The sequence below is a fragment of the Bactrocera dorsalis genome, chromosome 4, assembly GCF_023373825.1.
Source record: "Bactrocera dorsalis isolate Fly_Bdor chromosome 4, ASM2337382v1, whole genome shotgun sequence".
Taxonomy (NCBI): domain Eukaryota; kingdom Metazoa; phylum Arthropoda; class Insecta; order Diptera; family Tephritidae; genus Bactrocera; species Bactrocera dorsalis.
The window spans coordinates 10,032,741-10,050,697 of record NC_064306.1 but is presented as its reverse complement, the minus strand read 5'-3'; the positions used below and the strand labels follow the sequence as shown (position 1 = coordinate 10,050,697).

General features: G+C 34.4%; 7 protein-coding genes across 8 annotated transcripts; 3 read left to right on the top strand and 4 right to left on the bottom strand.

Annotated features, from left to right (window-relative positions):
* Nucleotides 1-538: 538 nt before the first annotated feature.
* On the top strand, nt 539-3,348 carry LOC105228605 (pre-rRNA 2'-O-ribose RNA methyltransferase FTSJ3). The gene is made up of 3 exons (XM_011208492.4): nt 539-725; nt 785-2,584; nt 2,662-3,348. Exons 1-3 carry the CDS (start codon nt 659-661, stop codon nt 3,237-3,239), a joined length of 2,445 nt encoding a protein of 814 aa, XP_011206794.2. The 5' UTR covers nt 539-658; the 3' UTR covers nt 3,240-3,348.
* Nucleotides 3,349-4,163: 815 nt separating this feature from the next.
* LOC105228604 (G2/M phase-specific E3 ubiquitin-protein ligase) lies at nt 4,164-8,114 on the bottom strand. 2 transcript variants are annotated; one of them, XM_049456848.1, is made up of 8 exons: nt 7,880-8,114; nt 6,164-6,262; nt 5,506-5,903; nt 5,180-5,448; nt 4,943-5,036; nt 4,738-4,880; nt 4,634-4,674; nt 4,164-4,338 (listed from the first exon to the last, which is right to left on the bottom strand). In XM_049456848.1, exons 1-8 carry the CDS (start codon nt 7,973-7,975, stop codon nt 4,216-4,218), a joined length of 1,263 nt encoding a protein of 420 aa, XP_049312805.1. In that variant the 5' UTR covers nt 7,976-8,114; the 3' UTR covers nt 4,164-4,215. The 2 variants fall into 2 exon arrangements, with proteins under 2 accessions (XP_049312805.1, XP_049312806.1); XM_049456849.1 differs by having other exon boundaries at nt 4,638-4,674; nt 7,880-8,113.
* A 511-nt stretch (nt 8,115-8,625) lies between these two features.
* LOC105228603 (mitochondrial outer membrane protein SLC25A46) lies at nt 8,626-11,057 on the bottom strand. Its single transcript, XM_011208490.4, has 8 exons — nt 10,850-11,057; nt 10,580-10,768; nt 10,330-10,514; nt 10,132-10,255; nt 9,913-10,071; nt 9,783-9,839; nt 9,494-9,709; nt 8,626-9,434 (listed from the first exon to the last, which is right to left on the bottom strand). The coding sequence occupies exons 1-8, from the start codon at nt 10,879-10,881 to the stop codon at nt 8,879-8,881; spliced, it is 1,518 nt and encodes a 505-aa protein (XP_011206792.2). The 5' UTR covers nt 10,882-11,057; the 3' UTR covers nt 8,626-8,878.
* Nucleotides 11,058-11,258: 201 nt separating this feature from the next.
* Nucleotides 11,259-12,799, top strand: LOC105228601 (39S ribosomal protein L3, mitochondrial). Its single transcript, XM_019991148.3, has 4 exons — nt 11,259-11,420; nt 11,504-11,600; nt 11,661-12,199; nt 12,264-12,799. Exons 1-4 carry the CDS (start codon nt 11,383-11,385, stop codon nt 12,700-12,702), a joined length of 1,113 nt encoding a protein of 370 aa, XP_019846707.2. The 5' UTR covers nt 11,259-11,382; the 3' UTR covers nt 12,703-12,799.
* On the bottom strand, nt 12,712-14,035 carry LOC105228602 (beta-lactamase-like protein 2 homolog). The gene is made up of 5 exons (XM_011208489.4): nt 13,819-14,035; nt 13,586-13,752; nt 13,308-13,517; nt 13,146-13,255; nt 12,712-13,087 (listed from the first exon to the last, which is right to left on the bottom strand). Exons 1-5 carry the CDS (start codon nt 13,935-13,937, stop codon nt 12,818-12,820), a joined length of 876 nt encoding a protein of 291 aa, XP_011206791.1. The 5' UTR covers nt 13,938-14,035; the 3' UTR covers nt 12,712-12,817.
* Nucleotides 14,036-14,172: 137 nt separating this feature from the next.
* LOC105228599 (adenylate kinase) lies at nt 14,173-15,470 on the top strand. Its single transcript, XM_011208486.4, has 5 exons — nt 14,173-14,413; nt 14,475-14,604; nt 14,675-14,788; nt 14,846-15,186; nt 15,304-15,470. The coding sequence occupies exons 1-5, from the start codon at nt 14,315-14,317 to the stop codon at nt 15,460-15,462; spliced, it is 843 nt and encodes a 280-aa protein (XP_011206788.2). The 5' UTR covers nt 14,173-14,314; the 3' UTR covers nt 15,463-15,470.
* A 149-nt stretch (nt 15,471-15,619) lies between these two features.
* On the bottom strand, nt 15,620-17,853 carry LOC105228600 (CXXC-type zinc finger protein 1). Its single transcript, XM_011208487.4, has 4 exons — nt 17,716-17,853; nt 17,534-17,655; nt 16,803-17,469; nt 15,620-16,716 (listed from the first exon to the last, which is right to left on the bottom strand). The coding sequence occupies exons 1-4, from the start codon at nt 17,743-17,745 to the stop codon at nt 15,931-15,933; spliced, it is 1,605 nt and encodes a 534-aa protein (XP_011206789.2). The 5' UTR covers nt 17,746-17,853; the 3' UTR covers nt 15,620-15,930.
* Nucleotides 17,854-17,957: the final 104 nt, after the last annotated feature.

The following is a 17,957-nucleotide window of genomic DNA, read 5'->3' as shown; positions in this document are numbered from 1 at the left end:
ATTCTCTTGCTCTTGCAAGATTGCAGATTGCAAAAATACTACACCAAAATATACAAGGACACGAGAGCACCCATTGCAGAATCTAGTGATATATGAGCGACTGATTCAGTCAATTTATTGTAAATGACTATTGTGCGTGGCTATTGTGAATTAGCGCACCATCTGCATGCATTTTTAACAAAAAAACTGTAACAAAACTTTATAATTTAAATAGAAATTATAAAATCTAATTAAAATTTACCTTTCTCAACAATTTAACGACGTAATATGTCTTTATGTAAAATGGCAACTACAACAGGGTTGCAATTTTATTTTTACGTGACATTGCACGCCAATATACACGGGTTTTGGTCTGACATATTTCACAGCCCTTGCAAATATTTTTCTGCGTGTGTTTGTTGTTGTGCCGTTGTAAATTTGCAATGCTTGCACCGTGCACCGGGTTTTGCAAGAGCAAGAGAATACCCCTAATAACTATATTAGATTGAAGTTCTGACATTATATTTTAATAACATAATTTACTGAAGTGTGGTAGCCCTATCATTATTAGTGAGTGCTGCACAACACGTGTAAGCCGCAATTTTATTTAACTGGTATTTTTAGTAAATTCATAATTATAAGCAGTTTTTAAAGCCATTTTCGCAAATCAGTCGCTAAAATGGGTAAGAAGACTAAAGTTGGAAAGGCGCGGAAAGATAAGTTTTACCAGCTCGCGAAGGAAACAGGTGAATACTTATTCCAGTTCCCAATGAAATCTTTACTTTTATGCATTTACTGCTTACAGGTTTTCGTTCCCGTGCTGCATTTAAGTTGGTACAGCTTAATCGTAAATTTGGTTTCCTACAGCAATCACAAGTATGTATAGATTTGTGTGCAGCTCCAGGAGGTTGGATGCAAGTCGCCAAACAAAACATGCCTGTATCGAGCATTGTTGTTGGTGTCGATTTGTATCCTATTCGTCCAATACCAGGGTGTATAAGTCTTGTTGAGGACATTACCACTGAAAAGTGTAAACAGTCGTTGACCAAGGAGTTGCAGTCGTGGAAAGTTGACGTTGTACTGCACGACGGTGCTCCGAATGTGGGTCGCAATTGGTTATTTGATGCTTACCAACAAATATGCTTAACATTGAATGCGTTAAAACTTAGTACACATTTTCTACGTAGCGGCGGTTGGTTTGTTACAAAAGTATTTCGTTCCAAGGATTATAACGCATTATTGTGGGTGTTGAAACAATTATTCAAAAAGGTGCATGCCACTAAACCGAGTGCTTCTCGTAAGGAATCGGCTGAGATATTCATAGTTTGTCAAGGTTACTTAGCGCCCACAAAAATAGATCCACGATTTTTGGATCCTAAATATGTTTTTGAAGATTTAGATATCGAGGGCAAGAAAAAAAATTCCTTGCTGCATCCTGAAAAGCAGAAACGCGTCAAGGCCGAAGGTTACACAGAAGCAGATTTTGCACTGCGTAACGAACTATCTGCTACGGAATTTATGCAGTCAAGCAGTGGCATAGGAGCGCTACAAGGTATGGGTTCAATAATCATCGACGATGAGCGTATCGCAAAACATCCAAAGACAACTCCAGAAATTCTGGAATGTTGCAAGGATATTAAGGTACTTGGACGCAAGGATATTAAAGGATTGCTAGCATGGTGGAAGGCCTTAAAAGATGAATTGTTTAAGAAACCTGAGAAGGAGACTACCGTTATAGAGGAGGAAGCTCCAAAGAAAACACTCACACAAGAAGAAATTGAGGATATGGAAGAGGAAGAATTGCAACAACAAATAGCGGAACTTGCCGAAGACGAACAACGTGAGATCAAACGGAAACGGAAGAAAGGACTTAGAGCAAAACAGAAATTACATGAAAAAATGAATCTAAATATGGTGATCAAAGGCGATGCGGGACCACAAGAAGAGGCCGAGCTGGAAATATTCGATTTAAAGAGTGTTAAATCACAACGTGAACTGGACGAAATGTTGGATGTGGTGCCTGATTTTGATGTTGAAGGCGAAGCAGTCGAAGTACCGAAATTGCCAAAATATAAAGCTTACGATAAAGATGATAAGCGTCTGGATGATGATGCCAACTATGAAAACGACGATGAGCCCGATGTATCCGCGGAGGAAGATTCTGAAAGTGACTATGAGAAGGATGGCTTGGGTTTGAGCGAAGACGAGGACAATACAATCGAGGCACAAAAGAAAAAGAAACGCACCGAACATCCGCTTATAAAATCAGGAGACTTTAGAGATAAGGACACAAAACGGCAACAGCGTGTGCAATTGTGGTTCGAAAAAGATAATCTGCAACAAATAGATTCGGAAGATGATGAGGATTACGATTTGGATCGGTTAGCAAATGAATATAAAAGTAAAGGTGTAGCAGTACTGGGCGAATCACAGCAAAATGCCGATTCGGCAAAGTTACCTTTGGGCAAGAAAGCTAAAAGGCGTGCAAGACATGATGACGCAAACGAGAAGTCGAGTTCCGAATCCAGCGATAGCGACTCTGATGCCACTGTAGATGAGAATGATGAAGATGGTGAAAAAAAAGTTGCCGGCAATATGGCAAAAGGTGAGTGGAGCATTGAATTATTTTATACATTATAAATTATGCATATATGTATATTATATATATATTTTTTTTGTTAGAGCCAAAAGCGAAGAAGGTACGACTTTCCGAAGAAGAGCTTGCTCTTGGATCTATGATGATTAAGGGCAAGAAAACACGGCGTGATCTTATAGACGGTGCTTGGAATCGTTATGCCTTCAACGACGAAAATCTACCACATTGGTTTGTACAAGACGAAGATTTACATATGCGAAAACCAGTACCAGTGCCAAACGAAATCATAGAGGAGTATGAACGTAAAGTGCAAGAATTGAACGCACGGCCAATCAAGAAGGTAATGGAGGCTAAGGCGCGCAAGCGCAAACACGCGCTCAAACGTTTAGCCAAAGCAAAGAAACAAGCTGAAAAAATAATGGACGACAACGACGCGACGGCGCAAGAAAAGGCAAAGCAGCTAAGAAAGATTTACAAGAAGGCGCAAGAGAAGAAAAAGGAAATTACTTATGTTGTAGCGAAAAAACATCAAGCAGCGAAACGTGCGCGTCGTCCCGCCGGCTTGAAGGGACGTTACCGTGTAGTCGATCCGCGACAGAAGAAAGACAAACGCGCATTGAGTGCGAAATCAAAGCGCGAAAAGAAACGTAAGGGCAAAAAATAAGAAAACTATATTAGTCAGCACTAAATTTTTACATATTGCTATGTACAGAATTACATAATAATAGTTGTAGTTAATAATTGATTAAATGTATTTACAAATTCATAAAGAAGCTTTTAATTTCAAATAGAAAATTTGGCATTTTTATACCCAAAACAGAGTATTTTATGTAAAAGATAAAAGTAAAAGGTTTTTTGTATATTTTTTTTTTTTATTCTTCAAAGACAATAATCATATTTATTCATACTTTTTCAACAGCAAACTAAAACTTTTCTTAACGCTTAAGTAACTTAAATATATGGAAAAAATACTTTGAACGGAATACAATAAGAAATTAGAGTAAGCTTTTAACTTTAGAAATATTGTTGTACATATTTTTTTTTACATAAAAACGTCTGAACTAGCCAACCACCAATTTTTTCATATACTTATCATATTTACTTTCTTCTAACTACATAGTTATAATATTTAAGAAAATATCCATATTCCTACATTCACAACTACAGTGTGTACAGAAAATTGCATAAATAAGGCACCAATTCCTTTGTAAAGCCCTTTGTAACCTTCCATAATTACAATGGTATTAAAACAATCTCCGATTCCTTGATAATATGTTAATAGCGGTTGCACACTCTCACCATTATCAAGATTATCTATAATAGTGTCAGTATCCTGTATTAGAAGGCGATGTAGAATAGTTTCCAACGGATAAAACGCAACCTCGGTAATGATGCGTGCAATCAGATCAGATCTAATTTCCATTTTTTGATTCTCAAATTCCGATGGTTCTATTAATAATCCTCTTAATCCTCTTAATCTCTTCCTACGTAAAATGGCCAATGTAGAGTTTTTTACCAGCGCTCTAGGGTTACAGAAAGGTAAGTAATTATGGTTTGAAGTAGGTGTATCATTTATTAAATTAATTACCTAAATTCGTATTTTGCGATTTCCATGCACATGTAAGGAAAAAATAGCGTTTTTACTGATATTTGACGTTGGCAGTTAGTCGAACTGGTAGAACCGATACCGATACCGATACACTAAGTTTCCTACAGTGCTTATTAAACAATATCTTTTTAGTCCGAGCGTCGCAGCTTGAAAACTAAGAGCGAAAATAGTACAGACAAATTTGAATATTTAAAGAGCGAATTAAATATTTCAAGATATGAGCCAAAACTTGTGATAAAAATAAATTACGAAAGTTACGATTTTCGCACAATTAACTTATCTTATTATATTAAATTTTTTTAAAAACAATTTTTTTATAGAAAATTTTTCTCACGAGCTCATTTACTAATTTAAGGTTCCACCTTTAAAATTAAAAATCAACAAATATTTTCACGTTGCGAGAATATAAAGAAACGTATAATTTTATGTTCATTTCCGTCATTACTTACATACCATTGGCGTGTTATACGTACAAATAAACACGTTTCGCCTTCATAGAAAAACATATTGAAAATTAATGTTTGACATTGAATGTTATTTCAGTCTGACTAACCTGTGAAAGTGTCATTTCCTATCAGCCATGAAATGCCCTTTAAAATAAGGCTACAACCAAGACCTTTCCAAAATGTTTTAAGACCTTGACGATAATACAGTTGTATTATGATTGGCACTAACGAAAAAGGTAGTAAATGAAACCTGTAAAATGATAAGTGATTTGTTAATTATTAATAAAATTCAATATATCATTAAAGTGTTACCTTCGAGCTACGTTGTTAACTTGACATTGTTGACGCAAAACAATAAACGGATGAGAAAGCACATTATCGACGAACCAGCTGAACCACGTCAAGCCTATAAAAGGATCATAATAATTGCTAGATTAGTAACAACTCAGCAAACTAAATTTCGTTTTAATTAATATTTAACTTAGAAGTGCTACTAGTAAAATGTGTTATTTCTTTATTTATTATTTTTTTTTGTTCAATGATGCATACCTTTGCTTTTGCTTTCATTCTCAGGAGGATATGAATTTCCATACCCATTGTTACATAAGCATCTTGGAAGTTGAGCATATTCATAATAGTTATCCGGAAATATCTCTTCTTCATACCGTTGTCTCTGATTTTCGTTTCGTCTCATTGAAATTTCGTTGAGAAGAAGTATTTCTTGGTTTCTCCTTAAGGCTTCAATGAAATTTGCTGAATGCTCATATTCTTCTTCTTCATTGGCATTCGCATTTCTTAGCAGTTTGACACGCCCCATACTTAATAAACATAAAATTAACTTGTTTTTAAGGATAAACACTTTTTCAGATACTCACACTTCTGGAACACATACACCCCAGTAGCGCATAGAAATTAGAAAGTTGTCCTTATTATTGCATACTGGACATCTAAATAAATCGCCGGCTGAGTGTGCATACGTTTGTAAACACAATTTGTGAAACCAATTGTTGCGGCAACACGGCGAGCGCAACATTTTCGCTGGATTGAAATTAGTAGTTCCTATGAACATTTTTTCACGGCAAATGCAGCATATTTCATTCGCGTTTGGACGAGACTTGGGCAATTTAACATGGCGATCACAAAACGAACGGAAGGGTGCAACAAATTGATTTCTGGCCCCATTTTGTAGGCCGCAAATGAAGTGAAATGTACGTTGACAATCACGTTGAATGCAACTAACATTTGCACCTTTCTTTTTACAATAGCAGCAATTCTGCAGATGCATACATTTCATAAAAAGCAAATTTACGAAAAAATTAATTAGTAGACACATAAAGCAAAGAAAAATACATTTTCAAAAGTACTTCATTAGGGTGTAAACTACAAATAGCTAACCAACAAATAATTTCCGTTAATCCATAAGCTAATCTTATATTCTATTAAAAATTAAAACTGGACATATCATTATTTCGTGAAAAATGTATGTATTAAAATAAGTTATTTTTCACAGTTTTTTTCGGTTTGATTATTTACCCTTGTTTTGAAAAGTCTGCGTTGATTTGAAATTTCATCTAGAAAGAACTCGTAAAACCCATAATCATCTTGAAGCCTTTGTAGCCCAGAAGAAAAGAACTGAAAAGATAATATGTTAAAATGTAAATAAATTACGTAAATTCAAAATGATATTTATTATAAAAGCTAAAAGTTTTTACGAATTACAATTGTTAATTTTTTAAAACAAGTTCCAAGTCATTTATTTATAATAAAGGTAACGTACACCAATTTTCACGGGAAAGGTCTTAAAATACTCGTTTTTAGTCCTAATTTACGAATATGTTAGGCGCGTGCCTTTAAAATCAGTATTTTCTTTGTTTTTATCAAAAAACATCGTATTTCCCGAAATCAAAAATTCACTTTTGCACTTTACACGTCTTTGGATGTTGAAATTATGCTTTCTATAAGTTATATTCACGTAATTATTGATGTTCTTTCGTTAATCAATAAGATAAATAGGTTTTTTTGTTATTTTTATAAAAATATGAAAAACTTTACAATCACTTCACTTCAACGAAAATGGCAAGGTATGTTCGAAATTATGGCACAGCTGTTGTAAATTCGAATGGCCACTATTGATTCATGATCGTTTTCGAATTATCGATACTCTCAATATTTGAGGCTGATCGAGAATTGGTAAAAATGAGAAATACATAATAGGAAAATTTATAATTCATTATTATTGCAGAAAGAAGAAGAATTTGGACACAGAAGAATTTTGAACACCGGGGTTTTGGACCGACCAGGGATATTATTTTTCGAGCGCTCGAAAAATAATATCCCTGGTCGGTCCAAAACCCCGGTGTTCAAAATTCTTCTGTGTCCAAATTCTTCTTCTTTCTGCAATAATAATGAATTATAAATTTTCCTATTATGTATTTCTCATTTTTACCAATTCTCGATCAGCCTCAAATTTTGAGAATATCGATATTTTAATTTATTTATATTTTCCCAATTATTATTATTTTTCTATTGCGTATTTCTCATTTTTACCAATTTTCTTTCAAACTCGAATATTGAGAATATCGATATTTTAATTTATTTTTATTTTTCCAATTAATAATATTTTTCTATTATATATCTCTCATTTTTATAAATTCTTGTTTAGTCTCGAATATCGAGAGTATCGATATTTCGAACCCGATCACTGCTTGTATCACTAGTTTTCAATTGAATTTCGAACAGTGATGCCATTTATAGCGTGAATATTGTGCAAAATCGAAATATTATTTATTGTTTTTATTGCAAAAATACATAAAATTAGATAACGCGCCATATATATTCGTAAATTGGAATTAAAAACACGAATTTTAAGACCTTTCCCGTGAAAATTGGTGCACGTTTTCGGAAAAATAATAAAAATAAATTAAACATTGCTTTGATAATTTAAACATAACTAAATTTTTATAATTACAAATTTTATAACCGATAAGTTTGTATTCATTTGCAGCTTTTTGCACAATGCGGGCAACTTTGTTCAAGGTCACCATATTTTTTTAATTCGGGGAATCCCATGATATATTTTTCGCCCTCATTACCGAAAACTTGCTAAATCATTTTTAATATTATTATGAATACCATTAATATTCACGGTTGGGCTTTAGTATACTATCCCACGATTTCAAGTGCTCACAACTTTGAATTTCAATTTCAAAGCAATTTATATTTACATACTTATGTATATGCACAACTAACCAAGCAATTTTTATGCACCGCTATGTTTTGCTTTCTTTTAAAGGAACCATATTGAATTTCATCTTGCTGATTAGATCCGCAAAGCTTACACCGCATTATAAAATCTTTTAATATTATTTTATTTACGTAAGTAATGAACAATAAATTCTAAAATATATTTAAAAGAACTTCGCAACAAGAAACTTTTCTTCAGACGGCTTATTAGAGATGTTCGATTTTTGTAATAATTTCTATTAAAGATGTACTCTTACGTTTTTCGATTACACGTAATTAATCGATATATAAATATTCGAATGTATTTTTTTATTTGAATCATAAGCAATTGCTTCACCTTAAGGTGATTGTGGTATCCACAAGTAATTTTCAAATTATTTATTTACTTTGATCGTTTGACTTTTATATATATATTATTTCAGGACCATTTTCTGCTTACTTGCTACTCAATCTTCTATTAAATATTTGTGGACAAGTGGCATCACTAACGAAATGAATATCTTTAAACTGCAGGTTTGACGGAAGTTTTATCTGACATCAGAACCGTTTAACGGTATTTTTTATTTAAGCTTATTTAGTAATTAAATATTCATATGAAACAATAAATAGATGCGTACTCCTTATTAACACAAATGTATTAGCCGAGTCAATAATAAAAAAATATTAGCGTTTTGGCTAACTTTACCGCTTTTTATTTATTTTTGTTGCTGTTAGCATCAAAAAATATTTATTTTCATGTCATGTCGTGTCATGTATAATTGCATTGATTTTAATTATTAACCAAACTTACAATATTTATCGTTAATCTAATGTTACATAACATTATCATGCAATTTAGCTACTTCAGTTTAAATATATTATTATTATAAATTTTAGCATAAGTTCATTTGAAATTTGAAAGCATTTACAGTTTAACAGATCACTCCTGTCGTCCAAGTATAGATATACGTTGTATGTATATATATTTGAAACTGTTGAAAATGAATCGCTTCATTATTAATTACATTAATCCACCGAACGATTCCCCATACTTTGAACGTCCAATTCACTATTGGTACTTAGGCTCGGCGAAATTGTCGTCGAATTCGAGATAAGTCCACGATCCAAATTATAGTATTGCATAACTTTTTGTGGTGGCCGACTAGAAATCACTTCAGTTATTTGTGTGACAACCCACTTTGTAAGCTTTATAACAGCAATATGTGCAGCGAACTGTAAAACTATAGCGCCAAAACCTTTATAGAGTCCTGAGAAACCTTCTGCGGCGACGGTAGTACGATAACAATCGATAGCACCCTGATAATTGGTTAGTATGGGTACAACAGCATAGCCATTATCGAGATTATCAATAATAGTGCGGGTGCCTTGCAGTTGAATGCGATGCAGTATTGTTTCAAATGGATAAAATATCACTTCTGTGGTGAGCATTGAAATTAGATTCGAGTAAATTTCTACATTTTGATTTTCCAAAGTGTCGTCCTTATATTTAGCACCCTTACGTTCTTGAGCTTGTTGGATTCGACGACGCATAATACGCGATGAGATACCTTTGATCACAAGTCTAAGGAATTCGTTTTACAGCATTATAATTTCATTAATTAAATATTAAAAAAGACGTACCCAAATAAATATTTTGTAATGCCCACAGACACACAAGGACCAATTAATGCCCACGCCGGGAGCATACGTCCTTTTTGTGGTGAACTCCAATACAACAAACGCAAGCTTCCTTCTCGGAATACATCAAAAAGACCGGGTTTTTCACTGGCTATATCGCTCTGCACTGTCTCCACCAAGGAAGCAGAGTAAAATGGCATTACAACCGCAATGCTAACACTATCCATTTTATCAATATATTTTCAGTTAATTAATGTTAATAAAATTCGATTTTAATGAATTTTAGTCATACCACTTTAGAACAATATGCTGACCAAATTTCTTTAAAGTTGTACGGCTATCCACATCTCTGCAAAATTAAATAATAATTGCATATAATTTTTACAATATAATTTCATAATTTCATGGCGGATGTTGCTTACTTTGGCCAGTGAGTTATTTTGGAAATAACGTCATCTACTGCTAACGACATGCCTCGAACAAGTAGGCAACTACCTAATCCTTTCCAGAGTGTAGTAACACCTTGTCGCCGATGCAGATGTATAATGCTGGGAACTAGCGCAAACGGATGCAAATGGTAGCTGTAAAAATTTAAAGCTATTAAATTTAACAATGTTTGTAATAAATTTCAATAAGTATACCGTCTGGAAGCATTGTAAACTTGACACTGTCGTCGTAATACAATGAACGGATGGCTAAGCAAATTTTCAGTTACCAAGCTGACCCACTGAACTCCTATGCCGAGATACTTCCGTATTGATATTTCTATCAGCAGAAGAAATCAAATAAATATGTAATTCAATGCGTCAAAAAGATTTTGTTGAAAAACTATATTTTACCATCCTCTTGACTGTCATAGTAGTTATCTAGCACTTTATGTTTTTCTAGCGGTAATGATAGATCACGCTCTGAATTGACATATTTCAATCCTGTTGAACCACCAGTCGTCATGTCATGGGCTGAACCGCCTAAGCTGTCAAGAAAATTTTGTGTATGCAGTTGTCGTTCATCATGCAAGGGAAAGCTGGAAACCGAAGAAATTTGTAAGCAATTACACAACTAAATAAATTGTTATCCACTAAAACTTACGTCATGTGAGAACGTTGTAAATTTAGTGTATTAGGTGGTACTAATGCACTTGCACCAGCTCCGGTTGTAATGTTCGATGTGGTCATTATTGGCCCTTGAATTTGACTAGCACTAAATATATTACGAAGTCGAGTTTGTTGTTCAGGTTCGTCGCTATCATCATCCTCATTTTTTTCATTTGTCGCATACCTGCAATATAGATGTAAATCACAAATCGTGCCTTAAGGAATATTATTGCGAAACCAAAATTAATTATTTGCATTCACTCACATTAATGTTGAATAATTATTCATTCCTGCCATTACACGTCACGACACCACACTTAACAAAATTATTATAATTTTGTTATTATTCCTATTTGTGCGTTTTTTATATTATTTTTAATAAGTTGATAAAAAGAAATATTTCTTCCTACTAAAATATAAAAATTCTTCAATTTCCCCTTAACCATCTGAGCAAGTGTCAGACTTTGGCAACTGATTTTTAACAAAAACAAATAGCATCCGTATGTTCAGTGATAAGCTAAGAATTCATTACTAAAGTTAAAACTTAAAATAATCTGTAAAAAAAACTCTTTTACTAAATAATATTATTCCAAACATTATTGTTAAACTATAAATTGATCTAAATTGACGTAATATGGAATATAAAATCTTAGTACAGTGATTGAATATATATATTTTTAAAAGTCAAATAAGTGTGGCAAGGACAAGTCGGACTGCGGCTCACTCATATGGCACAAAAAGAAAACATTGCTAATGAATTAAAACTTAGTGCAAACTTAAATTTATTTAATAAACAAAATGCTCCGCACACTTATTATTGACCTAAACAAATTACGGTAAGTGTAAATTTAAATCAATAATTTCATTAATTAAAAATGTAATGTCTTAACTAACCTCAAATTTTAACTACATTCACAAGTCTAAATCCAGTCGTGGTTACACAAGTACGGGAGAAAGGACATTTAACCCGACCGCGTTTGAGAAACCCTTACTGGTTTGTACGCAAAGAAAGATTGGTAGGTAAAAATATGAAAAGTTAAGTTTAACTGACAAATACTAATTTAATTTACCACAAGGCTCGTGATACAACGGTGACAACAGAGAACAAAGCTTTCGTCAAAGAAATAATAAAAGACAAATATGGTCCTCCTGCAATTATAAAAGGTATACCTTCATACGACCAATCGGCTTTAATAAAAACAGAACAATACGAGCGACAGCCATGGCATGAAAAAGCACGTCGTTGTGGACTCATTGCTCGTAAAATTGGGCAGTATCCACTCTGGTTGAAAAATGGTGAACGTATACGTACCACATTGTTACAGGTTGTGGACAATCATGTAATTCGCTATATACCTCCTCATGAATACAAGCCTGCGCAAAAACCTAATGTTGCCAATCTGAATAAATATGGTTGTCTGCTAGTGGGTGCCGAGTCAGTAGATCCCTCCACATTAACCAAAGAGTATTGCGGGCTATTTCGTGATTCCGGTGTTATGCCTAAACGTAACTTGGCGAGATTCATTATCTCTCCAGAAGCGGCGATACCAGCTGGCACACCATTAAATGTTGCACACTTTAGAGCAGGCGATTTTGTTGATGTACGAGGCAAAACGTAAGCGTTTAAGAAAACCCAAATCAAATAAAAGACTGATTTTCTATAAAATATTTTCCTTTAGTGTCGATCATGGCTTCCAGGGAGTAGTAAAGCGTCATGGATTTAAAGGTATGCCTGCTTCTCATGGTGTAACAAAAACACATCGTCGGCCTGGTAATATAGGTGGTGGTGGCGAAAAAGGTCGTGTATGGCCAGGCACAAAAATGCCTGGTCATATGGGTAACCGCTGGCGTATAGCGAAAGGATTGCGTATCTGGCGCATAAACACCAAATACAATGTGATGTGGGTACAAGGCAGTGCCATTCCAGGATCTACCAATGGGCTTGTATATATTTACGATACAATTTTACCGCTGCGAAAACATAAAACAGCTCCACCTTTCCCCACTACTTTTGAAGAAGAACTAGAAGCATTAACTGGACCATCGGATGATATATGGTATGAAGACGTGCATAGTTTCAAAGATGATACTATAACTTTCCAACCAGAAACGAATTAAAGTAAAAACTTGTTAAAGAAAGTGTTGTAATTTTATTAAAAATATACCACCCCTAATATATACATATGTAAATATACAAATTATTTCTAAATGACAACATTTGCCCAATATCGCATTATAATACACTGTTTTTCTGTAATTCGTAAAATTTCTCGTCATTATTTGACATTAACTTAAGTTTTCCTTCACGTTGCAATTTCTCAAGGTGATGTCCAACATTATATGCAGCAGCCGGCCACAATTGTTCCGGTGTCTCTTTGTATACATCACGTACTACATCCATAGCTTGTAACGGTTTATTAGGATTTCGACTAAAGAAATCTAGTACTTGTACTTCGCGCTGATTTCTATGATTAATGTAGTATTTGATTTTGTCAACCGGTTCCTATAAAAACATACAACGAATTTTTATAAAAATATACTTTTTATATTCGGTATTTTACTTCAATTATGTTGCCATGTGCAGGGTATATCACTTCAGGTTTTATGCTTAATATTTTGTGCAAGCTTTTCATGTAATCATATAATTCTTCGAATACTGCGGTACCTTCACCTAAAAAGTACAAATTGTAAAATCTGTCAAGCTTGTAAATACATGTTCATACCCAAAATACAGTCACCACTAAACAGTATGCCATCTTCCGTAGTCAACACAACATGATCTGTTGTATGGCCCGGGGTATGCACAATTTTCACTTTCGCACCCTCTACACTTAGTTCTTGTTCATCCTGCAATGGGTGCACCTTAATATTTGCGGGGATCTCTGGGCATACATCTAACGCGTCGGTACGTGGGAATTTATAAACCAAGCAATCTAAATATATTTAAAGAAACATTAAGCGAATTAATTTAAATCACGCGGAATGTCAGCTTAAAACGAACCACTCGCAGCGCACGTCTTTATCACATCTTTCACCCCGCCTACATGATCATGATGCCAGTGGGTAAGTATAATTGTACTTAATGCCGCCTGTTCCTGCTTTAAAACGGTTGTTAAATGTTTGATATACTCCGGCACGTCCACATCACCAGTGTCTATTAATATACGTCTTAAAAAGAGTGAAGATATACGTACATAAGACTTATATCCATTTAAGAAATAATCTTTGACCTACCTTTTGCCTGTACCCAATAAATATGTATTAGTACCTTGCAAGGTCATCGGCCCCGGATTGCAGCCTAATATACGTATAATTGATGAAGTGAGACGAGTAACAGGTGGTATTAATGCCATTTTAAGAATATTTGCCACTTTCTAAATAACAAATTTCCGTCAGTGTAAGTCGGTGATAAATTCTTATCAGTACTGTGAAAACTACAATGTAAACAAAAACAAATGTTCTCTAAATTGTCAATCTCAAATACATTTTAGCACAGGGTTACAAGAAATAATAACAGTACGGCGAATAAAAATGTTTTCCTTTGCTACACCCCATTTTGTAACGGATATTATTGCTTTCAAAAAGACAAGTACAGTTTGAGTGCTGAAAAAAGATGATATTAATGACAGTCATATTTTAAAATATTTTTTGGCTTCCTTTCCAATGCACTTGATTTACTTTCATAATTTTCCTCGCAATTTGATTAAACTTTTTACTATTTAAACACAAAATGTCTACTACTACTACTATAAATAAATTGGCATTAGCTGAATATTCCGCCGAATTGATGGTTTATTTCGAAAAACATAAAATTATCGAAATTATAACGGTGAGAAAACTAAAAACTAATCCTATTTGGTATAACCTGACTTTATATAAAATGTTTACAGCGTTTGATGGTTGAAATTGGTTTGATTCGGCCCACTAATCCACAAAACTGGATCGCTACCAATATACGGCGCATTGCGGATGAGTTTTATCATAAATGTTTAAAAGCAAGCTATACATCCAGCAAAATTGGTAAGGCGAGGAAGAGATCCTTACAAATTTCTTTAGTGTGCTGAAATAATTTGTTTTTGCTACTCTAAAGATTATTACCAATTGCCGCGACATTTTCACCATCGTATAGTTATATTTGGACGCAGTGGCTCGGGTCGCAAAACTCAGGCGCTGGCGATAGCAAAACGTTTTAATTTGATTTATAGTAATCTACACTCATTTTACATACAAACATATATTAATAAGTTTACATAAAATTTAGTTGACGCCGAAAACTTGATTTACACAACTTTCTTTCGAAACGACGAAGTCGCACAAAAGTTACATAAGGCATTCTTAGACAATGTGGCAAAGGATAAATCGTCTGCGGTATCAAAGGCCATACAACAGCGCTTATTACAAATAGATGCCCTACGACAAGGTTGGGTGTTGATTAATTATCCACGAAATGTGGAGGAATTCACCGAGATGTTTGAAACCTACAAAATACCACCCAACAAAGTTATTTATTTGCAATGTCCGGAGGTAATGGCGATGCGACGCCTAGTTGCAAAGCCAAATTTGGGGTGCCCGCAAAATACTTGTGAATATATAGAGCATGAGGTAATTCAAGGGGTTATGTAATACAAATATACATATAGTATGTATGTGATCTAAGTGTTAAAAAAATTAGCGTTAATCTATTTACTTAAATTTATTCCATTCGATTAAATTAAATAGATGGCATATTTCTCACAAAACGAAACAGCAATAAACGACTACCTCCAACGTCGCCATGAGACCATCTATATAGACTCAACACCTTGTTTTGAGGCTGTGCGTACAAACTTATGGACACAAATGGAGCGTTTGCCTTATGTAATGGGTTATAAAATGTAAAAAAAAAAAAAATTATAAAAAAAAGCTAAATTTGCAAGTAGAATTATAATGGCAGTGCTTTAATTGCTGTTACTTAGTCTAGATCGTAGCTAACTTTTTTACAAAGCACATTTGTACATACATACGTATACATATTTTATAGAATTGAATTAAGATATTAAACCATTGAATCAGTACTTCATTTTGCAAAGCATGCACGATACCAAGAAAAACTTATTTGATAGAAATATTAAAAATATTTTTTTTAGAAAATTAACTTATTTGATAGAAGTGCTAGTCGGTAAACATTTGAATTTGGCATAAACGGGTGCATACGTAATGTGCTTGAAGCCAACTTTATAACTCTATACCTGCGCTAAAAAACGAATGATAAGCTTTTTTGACTAACTGTTGCTTCATAATATTTTAAAATTATACACTAGTTTTGCGTAATAATTTTGCTTTCACTTTTTTTTCAAATAAATAAGCTTAACTATGACTAGCCACCTCTCCTGTTGTCGAACCAGTATTACTAAAATATTGTTGCCTACAAAGTTCCTCCATTACATCGTGATTGTAAGTTGAGTGTAGCATGAGCCCCAATACACCAGCACGTGAAGCCATAAGATGTCGTATGTGACGTTCTTGTTCCAAAAGTTCATCCATTTTCAGCCATTGACGCACTCGTTCTAAATCGATTTCGGCGCGACGTATCTTTTCCCAAACATAGTGTTTGAAGCAGCTCTTTTTAGGTGCGCGACAAAATTCACCTGTTGGCTTGAAAACGTTTGCCACTAGCGGACAACCGCATACATCAGTCTCACTAATTTTCGGATCCTTACAGTGCTCTGGACAGAGCACGCGCAAACGTTTACAGTACGTTTTACTAGCAGGATTATAGAAGTCACAGAACATTGAATTGCCTTCGATGCGCGTCTTGAAAATGCTACCGAATGATGCTTGTGATTCATATTTGTTAAAACATTTCTCCATATGTTTGATGGCGGTGCGCGAGTGTATTTCGTGACCGCAGGTAATGCAATACATCGATTGTTCATCTTCGATGTCATTATGGTCTTGTGTACGATTTGTATCTAGCGTACTATGCTTGGCACGGTCAACAATCATATCCAGTTCCATGTGTCGCTTATCGAGTTCGGCTAATGCGAAACGAACCACCGCCTGTTTAGATCGTATCTGATCAAGTTGTTTTTTGTTTTCTTCCTCTGCTCGACAATTGGATAGATTCCATTCTTGCACACGTTGTGGCAGCACCTGAAAAAATTAAATAAATAAATTTAAACTGACAAAGCTATGGCAATTGGAGGTGAGTATATGAAATTTATGGATTCGAAACTTACCTGAAAAATACGATTGGTCGCCAAATTAATGCCACACACATCGCTGCAGTACTTCGACTGTGGTCTTGCATTGTTTCTGCAACGAGGCCCATAACATTGTCGCACGCCTTCTAAATCTGGATTGATAAATACTTCCGGACTTAGTGAGCGTTTCCGTTTCCGTGAACGTTCTTTCGGTTGTTTTTCTTTACGTTTATGTCGAGTGGGCACTGGTACTGCATTTTGCTGTTGTGTAGGCGGTTGCAATTGCTGCTGTTGAGTTGTTGTTGTTGACGGAGCTTGACACACACGCATCTCACAACGCGGCTTATGACCACCCACCCGTATGCGACATGATTCGCATATTCCACAGTTTGGAGCGCGACAACCTTCACAATTACCACAGCGACTTTGTGATTGCTTACTTCCACCTGAAGTTATCGCGCCAATATTGACCTCACGTAGGTTGCCTTGTTCCTTTGCCTTTTTACGTTTATCAGTGTCAGTAATACTAGTAGCGCCACTTGGCGCTGCAGTCTTTTCGATTGGTACAACTCGGAACACAGTTTGTAAACTAGGATCTTCTTCTTTGCATCGCTGGCAGTAATAGTGCCTTATATGTTTAGCCTCTTTCTCAGTGATATTGATGCAGTCACCGTGATACCATTCTTCACAGCCATCACAACCGCTAAAAATAACGACCATTGAATAATAACAATTAATGCAATTTTTTTTTGGAAATTTTAACTTACATCATGAAGCGAGAACAATCAGAAGTTCTGCAAATGCAATATGCCTGACCATCCTGCTTCATTATAGTTGCGATTTTAGACTTTCTTTCTGGCAAGTCGAACTCACGCGCTATCTCCTCTTTCTACATAAAAATCAATAATAGTTAATTCATAAATTCGTAAAATATTGAAATTTTTCTTACTGATTTTTTATATTTTCGCTTATCAGCCATTTTTCGTGAATGCCAACTAAATATCAAGGGAAAGTATTAACAAAAACAATTGTTTAAATGATGAACTTGCCACATGTATCGAACACAAACAACACCATATGTAGTTATGTTAGATTTACAAACATTAAAATTTGTTGATGAATTTAAACAATTTCAACTTATAACTTTAACAAGCTATTAATTAAAATAAATTTATTTTTTTAGAATAAAAT